This window comes from Nerophis lumbriciformis, linkage group LG10, assembly GCF_033978685.3.
Source record: "Nerophis lumbriciformis linkage group LG10, RoL_Nlum_v2.1, whole genome shotgun sequence".
NCBI classification, from domain to species: Eukaryota; Metazoa; Chordata; class Actinopteri; order Syngnathiformes; family Syngnathidae; genus Nerophis; species Nerophis lumbriciformis.
Genome location: NC_084557.2, coordinates 51969690 through 51982646, shown reverse-complemented (window position 1 = coordinate 51982646; position 12957 = coordinate 51969690). Strand labels below are relative to the sequence as shown.

General features: G+C 40.4%; 1 protein-coding gene across 2 annotated transcripts in view; it reads right to left on the bottom strand.

Annotated features, from left to right (window-relative positions):
• LOC133612082 (partitioning defective 6 homolog alpha-like) overlaps positions 1–12957 on the bottom strand; it is a 69641-nt gene that overhangs the window by 26984 nt on the left and 29700 nt on the right. For both annotated transcript variants that reach the window (XM_061969250.2, XM_061969251.2), the window contains exon 2: positions 3739–3961. In XM_061969250.2, coding sequence (XP_061825234.2) covers positions 3739–3961 — 223 coding nt within the window. The remainder of the gene's footprint in view (positions 1–3738; positions 3962–12957) is intronic.

The following is a 12957-nucleotide window of genomic DNA, read 5'->3' as shown; positions in this document are numbered from 1 at the left end:
GACAAGATCACGGGTACAAGCGGCCCAAATGAGTTTTCTCTGCCGGGTGGCGGGGCTCTCCCTTAGAGATAGGGTGAGAAGCTCTGTCATCCGGGGGGAGCTCAAAGTAAAGCCACTGCTCCTCCACATGGAGAGGAGCCAGATGAGGTGGTTCGGGCATCTGGTCAGGATGCCACCCGAACGCCTCCCTCGGGAGGTGTTTAGGGCACGTCCGACCTGTAGGAGGCCACGGGGAAGACCCAGGACACGTTGGGAAGACTATGTCTCCCGGCTGACCTGGGAACGCCTCGGGATCCCCCGGGAGGAGCCGGAAGAAGTAGCTGGGGAGAGGGAAGTCTGGGCTTCCCTGCTTAGGCTGCTGACCCCGCGACCCGAACTCGGATAAGCGGAAGAAGATGGATGGATGGATGGATGGATGGATGGGCCTGAGTGTGTGTTTGCTTTCAAGGAGAGACATATGTGGCTTTGTTGTTCATTTTAATAAAGTGATTGTTAGTGATGTGTGATATATATACACATCTGTTCAAAAGGAATAATTACTTATTCTTCTGTTGTTTGGCTACTTTAGTTTTGGGCGAAACAACAAATGTGGGTATCGATCCAATACAAAGTAGTTCCAGGGCCAGTACTTTGGGAACCAGTATTTTTGGAACTGGTTCCTAATTGGTTTGGTGCGGGAGGACAGTTAAGATTTTGGACAATTATGTAATTATGAGACGCTGTCACATTCACTTCAGTTACCGCTGCTACGCATGAAATATCAGCCTGGAATAATCACAAATAGATCAAAGTTTGTAACAACAATATTTCCTCCTCAAAAGCCCCTCAAAGTCACGCAGGCTAAAAGAAGTTAGTGTCAATTTGAAGTGAATGTGCTATACTCACAATTGCCGCTACCGCGATCTAGTAATCTATAGGCCAATATTAGTCCACTTAAAAAAAGTTAGCATTTTAAATAATATAATAATCTATGAAGTTGATTTGAAGCAATATAGCATCCACTGACAGGTCTCTCTATAGACGCCACTCTATCGCGTGCGTTTGCGTGATACCAAAACACACTTTGCATGAATGTGTTTCAGTTAAATCTGTCTCTTGACACTCCAAACTGGACGATCAAGCGTTAAACTTGCTCATGAGTCTTTTTATTTCTATAGTACACACTACACAGACTCATACCTGCCAACTTTTGAAATCAGAAAAACCTAGTAGCCAGGGTCCAGGGGCCGCAGGCCCCGGTAGGTCCAGGACAAAGTCCTGGTGGGGGGGTTCAGGCTTCGCACCCTGACGCAAAATGATTATTAGCATTCAGACAGGTTAAAATGTTGCTAAAACCATCACTTTTCTATCAGTCACAGTGACTTTTCAAAACAAAAATATTACAGCAAAAATCATATGGGTTGATTGACATGTTTATTCTGTAAGCTAACTTCAATAGTTTGAAATTATTTTGACAGTTGATGCCAGTTATCCTGTCAACCTTTCACAAGACTTCAATTTGTTAATTGAAAGTATAAACAGTATAAACACTTTTTACAGTAAACAAATGGTAAAACAGTACTAAACAATTCCATTAAAAAAAAAATTGGTGTCATTATTAACTTTCTGTCCAAGCTTGTATAATCTACTGCCTTGTTCAATTGTAAAAAATATTCTGTGCCTAAAATTCACATTTCTATCACAATTATCATACTGTAAACATGGTAAGCTAACTTCATTAAAATTAATAGTCCTGTCAATAGCATGGAATTACAATTCAAATGTAGTTTTTTTGTAAGCCTTTCAAAAGAATTCAAAATATGAAAAATTAATGAAAATTCATTGAAGCCATCAGACACTTGAAAAGTGGCACATCACATCTCTAATGTAATCATTTGAACTTTTCAACAGAAATAGCACTGCAAAAATATTAAGGACATACTTCTGTATTTTGGTAGTTATGCTGTCAACATTTAACAAGATTTCTTCAACTTGGACTTGAAAGCATAAATAGTATAAACACTTTTAACAGTATAACAGTACTAAACAATTCCAAAAGATAACATTGGTGTCATTACCTTTTTGTGGCTAAAATCCAAATTTAGCAACGGCATTAGACTTGTGTTTTTTTGTCCCAACGTGGTCTTTTACATCGCTAATTCCTCCGTGTCCGATCGAAAAAATCTTGTCTGCACAAGGTGCAATTCGCGTAGTTTTCACCCTTTTTGGAACGGATAATTATTCCCGGATAGGCTTTTGAATATTCTTCACGGAATGACTGCAGTTTTCTTTTCGGTTTAAGACTCGTTTGCGATTTTTCTCCGGCTGATTCCATGATCGTTCGCTCGTTTGGAAACAATGGCAACAGGTGCCTCGTGCTTGGCAGCGGTGCTATAAATAGCCTCGCGCATTTAAATTTTTTTTTTTTTTTTTATAAATGAAAAACTGTATTTTTTATCACTGCAACCGTAACCCGGAATAGGTTGATGAAAACCGTACTAATTACGGGAAAACCGGAGTAGTTGGCAGGTATGCATACTGTTGGAATAATTGTTTGTAAGTTATCACAAAAGAAATGTTGTATTATGAATGCTGTATTTCAAATGTTGTATTATGAATGCTGTATTTCGAGGCCTAACAAAAGGATGAAGTCTCGGGAAACGCCACTGTGAGTTCAGCACGGACAGATGGCAGGATGTGCTCAACTCCTGGAGGAACTCTCTTTGAAGTGTTAAACGAACTCTCTTTGAAGTAATTCACAAACTCTCTTCCAACTATTTGGTCAACGCTATTTACGACACGCTGCCCTCTTGAAGTCACTGTGGACAGGAGACGGGAGGGGTTGTCCATTGTCCTCCAACTCTCTTCCAACTATTTGGTCAACGCTATTTACGAGACGCTGCCCTCTTGAAGTCACTGTGGACAGGAGACGGGAGGGGTTGTCCATTGTCCTCCAACACCTGCCCCAGCTGGATCCAGGAAGAGCCAAGCCCGAGAAGTCCTCTTCTTGGACTTCAAAGCGACTGAAAACAATGACTGTTTTACATACCTCCCTATTCCTATTGTGACATATGTTGGTGCGTGAACATGGAACATCTGAATTAAAAGAGGAGACGAGAACCTTCTTCGTCAGAGCGTGCTAAGACACTGTAAGAGGTTACAGGTTGAAGCCGTCTCTCCTCAATTGAGTCCAAATTGAATTCTGTCTCTGTTTGATTCCTTGCCTTTTGTCTTGTGTAACAGATGTCCTGTATTTGAACCTGACACATACTCAATAGGCCTGTGGTCTGTCACTCAACCTTAACACATATAACAATTCCTTTGCTTACAAAAGGCACACTCACCTAAAATGCTAAATCAATATTTTAATTACTTCCTGATATAAAAAAATATTGATCTCATCTCTGTAGTATCGACCAATGAATGATATTATACTTAGTATCGTTACTGTCGATATTTCCCACCTAACCGATAAGCGGTTAGCATATCTTCCTATCGTGTGTAGAGTAGCATGTTTAGCCCTTGCTCGTCCTCAAGGGATGATATTTATATGAAACACAGTTTATTGAGGCAAGGATTGCTGACTTAGAAGTGTCTACAGTGTGTTGAGCAACATGCATTATCACAATATAACAATGGTATTAAAAGCTCTATTGTCGGCCAAATTGATATCAAATCTATTTTGAACAATATGACGCAGCCCCATGTGAAATTGAAACTCCCAAATTAGCAAGCGATCTAATAATGCCTCAGTCTTACCTTTCTTGGTTATGATAATGCGAAGCAAGGGATTTGCTGACATGACAGCTTTGTGAAAGTTGTCCTCATTGTTGATCGGAAGAAGGTCCCCAGAGTCATCGGCGTATCCCAATAACATGTCCACATCATGGATGCGATGTATAGTTTGAAGGAGGCTATAAAACTCCTGGAAGCCACCTGGGCAGTTCCTCTTGAAAGCGAAGCGACGGTATTCGGCTTCAAACTGCAAACAGAACAAGCAGATGAGAAAAACGTGATATTTTAAAGGTGTCATATTGTCATTTTTTTAGTTACAGTGGGGCAAAAAAGTATTTAGTCAGCCACCAATTGTGCAAGTTCTCCCACTTAAAATGATGACAGAGGTCTGTAATTTTCATCATAGGTACATTTCAACTGTGAGAGACAGAATGTGAAAAAAAATCCAGGAATTCACATTGTAAGAATTTTAAATAATTTATTTGTAAATTATGGTGGAAAATAAGTATTTGGTCAATAACAAAAATTCAACTCAATGCTTTGTAATATAACCTTTGTTGGCAATAACAGAGGTCAAACGATTACTATAGGTCTTTACCAGGTTTGCACACACAGTAGCTGGTATTTTGGCCCATTCCTCCATGCAGATCTTCTCGAGAGCAGTGATGTTTTGGGGCTGTCGCCGAGCAATACGGACTTTCAACTCCCTCCACAGATTTTCTATGGGGTTGAGGTCTGGAGACTCCAGGACTTTCAAATGCTTCTTACGGAGCCACTCCTTTGTTGCCCGGGCGGTGTGTTTGGGATCATTGTCATGCTGGAAGACCCAGCCACGTTTCATCTTCAAAGCTCTCACTGATGGAAGGAGGTTTTGGCTCAAAATCTCGCGATACATGGCCCCATTCATTCTTTCCTTAACACGGATCAGTCGGCCTGTCCCCTTAGCAGAAAAACAGCCCCAAAGCAGGATGTTTTCACCCCCATGCTTCACAGTAGGTACGGTGTTCTTGGGATGCAACTCAGTATTCTTCTTCCTCCAAACACGACGAGTTGAGTTTATACCAAAAAGTTCTATTTTGGTTTCATCTGACCACATGACATTCTCCCAATCATCCATGTGCTCTCTGGCAAACTTCAGACGGGCCTGGACATGCACTGGCTTAAGCAGGGGGACACGTCTGGCACTGCAGGATTTGATTCCCTGTCGGCGTAGTGTTACTGATGGTAACCTTTGTTACTTTGGTCCCAGCTCTCTGCAGGTCATTCACCAGGTCCCCCCGTGTGGTTCTGGGATTTTTGCTCACCGTTCTCATGATCATTTTGACCCCACGGGATGAGATCTTGCGTGGAGCCCCAGATCGAGGGAGATTATCAGTGCTCTTGTATGTCTTCCATTTTCTGATAATTGCTCCCACAGTTGATTTTTTCACACCAAGCTGCTTGCCTATTGTAGATTCACTCTTCACAGTCTGGTGCAGGTCTACAATTATTTTCCTGGTGTCCTTCGACAGCTCTTTGGTCTTGGCCATAGTGGAGTTTGGAGTCTGACTGTTTGAGGGTGTGGACAGGTGTCTTTTATACAGATATCGAGTTCAAACAGGTGCCATTAATACAGGTAACGAGTGGAGGACAGAAGAGCTTCTTAAAGAAGAAGTTACAGGTCTGTGAGAGCCAGAGATCTTCCTTGTTTGAAGTGACCAAATACTTATTTTCCACCATAATTTACAAATAAATTCTTTAAAATTCCTACAATGTGAATTCCTGGATTTTTTTTCACATTCTGTCTCTCACAGTTGAAGTGTACCTATGATGAAAATTACAGACCTCTGTCATCATTTTAAGTGGGAGAACTTGCACAATCAGTCGCTGACTAAATACTTTTTTGCCCCACTTGTAGTTCTTCGGTCAAAATTTTGCAAAGAAGATGTTTTACAGACTGTCTTCAAGCCGCATTCTGACTGTCTCCTGAAGACATGGCGGTTTGTGGTCTGTCTTATTTGTGTGTCTCCATTTTGACTGCGTCTTATCCCCACCAGCCATGTTTTACGTTGTAGCGCTTCCATATGGAGTTTGCTGACAGATATAAGTTTGAACTGGACATTACCTTGTAGTGTTGTCCTGATACCGACATTTTGGTACCGGTACCAAAATGTATTTCGATGCTTTTCGGTACTTTTTGATACTTTTCTAAATAAAGGGGACCACAAAAATTGCATTATTGGCTTTATTTGAACCAAAAAATCGTACAGTTCATTAAACATATGTTTCTTATTGTCAGTTTGTCCTTAAATAAAATAGTGAACATACAAGACAACTTATCTTTATTCGTAAGTAAACAAACAAAGGTCTGCTGACGTATGCAGTAACATATTGTGTCATTTTCTATTCTATTATTTTGTCAAAATTATTAAGGACAAGTGGTAGAAAATGAATTATTAATCAACTTGTTCATTTACTGTTAATATCTGCTTACTTTCTCTCTTAACATGTTCTATCTACACTTCTGTTAAAATGTAATAATCACTTATTCTTCTCTTCTTTGATACTTGACATTAGTTTTGGATGATACCACACATTTGGGTATGGATCTGACACCAAGTAGTTACAGGATCATACATTGGTCATATTCAAAGTCCTCATGTGTCCAGGGACATATTTACTGACTTTATAAACATAATATACATTTTATAAAAACGAAAGAAGATTTTGTGATGCCAAAAAATATCGATGTAATCATAGTAGTATCGACTAGATACACTCCTGTACTTGGTATCATTACAGTGGTTTGTCAGGTGCAGATCCACCAATGGCGTAAGAAACTTACTTAGTCACCATGGAGGCGAAGATTAGTGATTTAGAAGTAGCTTAAACATTGCAGACTGGACACGGCTGGACTTTAGCCGCTAGCTAGTGTTGCGTTTTGGACCAGTTGTTCCTCCCAGGGAATTCAAGTCACAATTCGCTCCCAAGCGAGCTGTTTTCAAATATGACTATGAAATAAAAGAAGTACAACTTAAATTCGGATATATGTAAATATCTGCCTCCGACAATTCCCCCTTCAGATCTTCTAAAAAGATCGTTATCACTAGCACAACACTTCTAAAATACACCCCTCTTTGAGCAAGCTAGTAAAAAATTAAAAGCATAGTTACATGGGAGATAAACGGATGGAATCTATGTCAATGTCGTCACTCTCAGGGAAGGAAACTAGCATTTCTCGAAAGTCACCACTTTGCCAGACCCCCTTCAGTGACATAGCAAACCCAGGTTGTTCAGCAAGCCCCTCAACAGCATCACGAGTCAGGTTGGTCAGTCTCAACAGATTATAAAAAACATAGTTAATGCGTTCTACATTTTTAGTAGCAGTCACAGGGAAAATAGCACCAATTATAGGAAGGTTCTCGAAACCTGCACAGGATTCACACCACAATTTATGTTGTGGTGGGACCCCCCTTCAGCCCCTCTCTCTCCCGGACGAGCCCCCAATTTGTTGCGTTTTGGACCAGTTGTTCCTCCCAGGGAATTCAAGTCACAATTCGCTCCCAAGCGAGCTGTTTTCAAATATGACTATGAAATAAAAGAAGTACAACTTAAATTCGGATATATGTAAATATCTGCCTCCGACAATTCCCCCTTCAGATCTTCTAAAAAGATCGTTATCACTAGTACAACACTTCTAAAATACGCCCCTCTTTGAGCAAGCTAGTAAAAAATTAAAAGCATAGTTACATGGGAGATAAACGGATGGAATCTATGTCAATGTCGTCACTCTCAGGGAAGGAAACTAGCATTTCTCGAAAGTCACCACTTTGCCAGACCCCCTTCAGTGACATAGCAAACCCAGGTTGTTCAGCAAGCCCCTCAACAGCATCACGAGTCAGGTTGGTCAGTCTCAACAGATTATAAAAAACATAGTTAATGCGTTCTACATTTTTAGTAGCAGTCACAGGGAAAATAGCACCAATTATAGGAAGGTTCTCGAAACCTGCACAGGATTCACACCACAATTTATGTTGTGGTGGGACCCCCCTTCAGCCCCTCTCTCTCCCGGACGAGCCCCCAATTTGTTGCGTTTTGGACCAGTTGTTCCTCCCAGGGAATTCAAGTCACAATTCGCTCCCAAGCGAGCTGTTTTCAAATATGACTATGAAATAAAAGAAGTACAACTTAAATTCGGATATATGTAAATATCTGCCTCCGACAATTCCCCCTTCAGATCTTCTAAAAAGATCGTTATCACTAGTACAACACTTCTAAAATACGCCCCTCTTTGAGCAAGCTAGTAAAAAATTAAAAGCATAGTTACATGGGAGATAAACGGATGGAATCTATGTCAATGTCGTCACTCTCAGGGAAGGAAACTAGCATTTCTCGAAAGTCACCACTTTGCCAGACCCCCTTCAGTGACATAGCAAACCCAGGTTGTTCAGCAAGCCCCTCAACAGCATCACGAGTCAGGTTGGTCAGTCTCAACAGATTATAAAAAACATAGTTAATGCGTTCTACATTTTTAGTAGCAGTCACAGTGAAAATAGCACCAATTATAGGAAGGTTCTCGAAACCTGCACAGGATTCACACCACAATTTATGTTGTGGTGGGACCCCCCTTCAGCCCCTCTCTCTCCCGGACGAGCCCCCAATTTGTTGCGTTTTGGACCAGTTGTTCCTCCCAGGGAATTCAAGTCACAATTCGCTCCCAAGCTCTTTACGACACTTTAAAGCTGAGTTGAAAAACCACCAGAGACAGAATAGGTAATTTGTTGTATATTCTCAAAGCTTTGCCAATATACATTTTGAGACCAGTCTAAGTTTCAAGTTTATTCACAATACCATATAACAAATAGAATAGTAGTAAAATATCATCATTTAAAGATGTTGGTACGTGAAAGGGTCCCCCAAATAAGCTAGAAGAAGCTTTTGACAGGGGGTCCAGAGGATAGAATATACATGGAATGATGGAATATACATGGAATGATGGAACATGGTAGCAAGTACAACAACAAAAAACAAAACAAAAAACAACGCTATATGATTAACACAAGATAATAGTACTAAAGCAAGCATACACATACATACATACATTCATTCAACCATGCAAAACCCAACAGTAGTCTACCCTACATGAGGCATTAAATATAGGTGGTTAATAGATAAGTTTTTAGTTTATTTTTGAAGTTGGAGAATGGATACAGCATCTTGAGGTTCTCATTAAGCCGGTTCCAAATCTTTGGTCCCCTGCATACAACACTTGGAGCGGTACAATCCAGTAAACGATGTTTCCCTGATATCAGATCTAAGTTACGAGTGTTGTGGGCATGCTGGGGATGGTAGATAGGAACCAAGCTACAGAGCCTTAAATTCCGCCTGTAAATGACTTGATAGGTTAAACAAGCATTTTGATAAATATTGAACTCAGTCTTAAGAGATGATAATTATGGAATAGATGTGGAGTGGGGGCATTAAACTTGGACCATGACAGGGCCCGTATCATTTTCTTTTGCATAGATTCTAATTTGTGGAGGTAGGTAGGGAAGGTGTTACACCAGATGACATTACAGTAGTTTAGATGTGGTTCAAAGAGAGTTTTATATAGTGTGAGTAGAGCATAAAGAGGAAGATAATGACGAAGGTGAAAGAACAGGCCAACATATTTGGATAATTTGTTTAACAGATGGCTAATGTGACATTTGAAATTGAGGTATTCGTCAATGATGACCCCCAGGAATTTTGTGGAGTACACTCTCTGTATTTCCTGCCCATTGATGTTGATATGGCAGTGCTCAGTATTTGTCCGCTTTTTATTAGAACGAAATAGAATACAATTTGTTTTATTTACATTAAGTGAGAGCTTATTGCATTTGAACCAGGAATCTACTTTCACAAGCTCTGAATTGACAGTTACTTGTAGATGGTGTAGGCTCCTGTGTGAGGTAAACAAATTTGTATCGTCAGCAAAAATTATTTTATGAAAAGTTTCGGAGGAGTTTACAAAATCATTTATGTATAGGATAAAAAGGAGAGGCCCCAAGATGGATCCCTGGGGAACCCCATAATTTATGGTCATACAGGGTGAATTGTGATCATTGACGCATACACATTGCTGCCTTCCGTATAGGTAAGAGCGGAACCAATCGAGAGGTACCCCTCTGACACCATAGTGATATAGCTTATACAATAAGATCTCAAAGTCTATTGTGTCAAAGGCCTTGGATAGATCCAAAAAATGCCAATACCGCATTTTCCTTCTTCAATACAGTCATTGACCTTTTCCAAAAGGTCGAGTATAGCCATACAGGTGGTGCTTTTTTTTACTAAAACCATATTGGGAGGGGACAAGGATATTTAGTTTTTCCAGAAAGCCATTCAGTCGGTTATAGACCACTTTCTCAAATATTTTTGAAAATGTTGGTAAAATTGAAATTGGCCTATAATTGTTCATATTATTTTTATCACCTGATTTAAAAATTGGGATTATTTTTGCCACTTTGGACATTTTGGGTACAATGCCAGCACTAAGTGACAGGTTTATACAGTGACAGAGAGGATTTATGATCACATTTGCTATGGCTTTCAAGATTTTGCTACATATCCCGTCCACTCCAGCTGTATGTGATGACTTTAGGTCCATAATGATCGTATAAAGCTCATTGATGTCGGTTGGCTAACCCTAGAACATTCTATTGCGCCTCCCAAAATGGTCTGTCTTCCCGATCCCACCACCCTCTCTCTCGTCCCATCTCTGTAGACAAAACAAATGCTAGTCAAAACACATTCCAAAGAACTCAAGGTTAACACACAGTTTACTTGCAGACAGAGCAGCAAGAGAAGAAATGGAAAACACGAGCTGTTTTCAAATATGACTATGAAATAAAAGAAGTACAACTTAAATTCGGATATATGTAAATATCTGCCTCCGACAATAGCTAGCCATGTCTTAAAGTACCTCTTCCTGAGGGCGTTTCAGTGGTATAACTTCACCTTTATTGTTAGTTTTTAAGCCAAAATGTGTCCGCTCTCCTTTTTCTGTCTACACACTGTGTCTGTCTGCTTGTAAGTACTCTGTGATTGTGAGCTGCCGAACATGCTGCTCTGCTCGTAAAACCAGCAATGACATGATGTGACGATGAATATGATTCATTAGTATCGCGGTACTATACTAATACCGGTATATCGTACAACCCTACTATCTTGTATTATAAATGGCAACAGCGCAGGGTGCATGTGCATGTATGAGCCAGTCTGCCTCACAACAAGAAGATAAAAGGAAGAGAAGGAGCTTATTGATGATAAAGTCAAACAACAATGGCGGAATCGCGCAAAGTTTTTCGGGTAAATCTCTACCATTTATGGAGATATCTGCTAACGTCACACTTGGGAAAAGTTACAAATTCAGCAAATTCCAAACGGTTGAAATGGAGGGGTATGAAGGAAGAAAATATTGTTTTATAAATATCTCCCCCATGCCTCCAGGACTTTCAGAACTTACACAGATTCCAAATACACAAAAACAGGTATTAATGGGTAAGAAGGAACACAATGTGACAGCAAGAGATGGCAAAATGCTCGCCTATAAATGAATCAACGTCCTCACAAATACCAGTGTTTCCCACACATTCATTTATTTGTGGCGGCCCGCCACGAAAGAATTACGTCCGCCACAAATGGATTTTTCGGCTTTTGACTCGCTCGACCGCTCATAAAAGCAATGGGACTGTCTGTGAATGTTGCTTGTAGTTACAACTCCGGTGCAGTAGGTGGCGGTAGCCTACTATGCATTGTAACTCCGCCAATAGCACTTAATTCACCTGGTGGGCCAGAAGAAGAAGAAGAAGAAGAAGAAGAAGAAGAAGAAGAAGAAGAAGAAGAAGAGGGACGGACGGATGGACGGACGGGATCAAAATACGAGGGTAATATAGGTTATAGGTAGATAGGTTATAGCTGCATCGCTCGCGGCTCGTCATATATTTAACGTTAATCCGCGATTTCACCGAGCGTTTCACTGACGGTGAGCAGCCTGACGCTGCTTCATTAACACCGCCGCTGTTTGACTCGGGGTCCGGGGCAGACGCACGTAATAACAATCACCTGTTTTCATACCGACGAGCTAACGTGTCCAGGTTATAACCCTGTTGTCAATAAACACACATGGACTGAAGCTAAATTGTCCACTGTCCACTGCAGCATGTGAATGCAATGAAAAGAATCAAATCTGAGCCAACCAGCTGTTAAAATGTTGTCCAGGTTAATGTTTTGGCCATTAAAGGCCCTTCATTTCAAGATTTCAACTGTGATCGGGCTTTAAACAGGTGGATGACCTGTTCAGATGGGTGTAACTGCTACTGGTCAAATAATGTGAAATAGCATTTCATTTTACATGTATGCAATGCCATTTAAATGTAATTATAGATAATAACAATAATAAATACTGTGTAGTGTTGTAAATAGTCAACGGGAAGGATTTTAGTAAGATATAAGCCATGAGCACTACACAGCCAGAAAAAAACCTAGGCAGGACAAGTAAAAATATTGGGGCAAGTAGATTTGAGAAGTCGGGCAAGTAGAAGAAAACCTTAACGTTGAACCCTGCATGTGTTGAGCTGCTGCCGCTTAAGGTTAGACGGCACTGTACATAGAGCGCTTCTGCTCGTTAGTAATAAATTCTAATGTTGGATGTTCAACCCTTCACACAGATGAGTATAGAAAAATATTTTCAACGGCCGAAAAGGGCTCGACTTGGAGAGGAGGTAGGCCTACAGTCCGGACCACAGGTGCGACCTGTTCAGCAGCAGCAGGAGGAGGAGGAGGAGGAGGTTGACTGACTGTGGCAGGACACCTCTGCCTCTGTTTCACTTCATGTTGCTGGTAAATAATATGGTTGTAGTAGTAGGCTAAAGTTAAATTATTAAGTATTCACTAATTAAAGGGGCAGAGCTTTAAGAGACATTTTAGCTTTCATATTTTATAAGATATATTTTTTGTAAGAACCACAATTAATAAATATATTTCAGTGAATCACTAATTGTTCAAATCTGTATATAAATATGTACATAAAATGTTGTAATTATATTCCAACTCCGCGTTCTTCTTGGTCATCGCCGCTGCCGCCGCCACCCCCTGACCACACCACCACAAATAGATGCCTGTCCTGTGGGAAACACTGAATACTATTATGAATATGAAGTCTTCAATGCATTGGCTAAAATATGAATTGTGTGTCCTTTCATCAATCTATTTAACATTGTT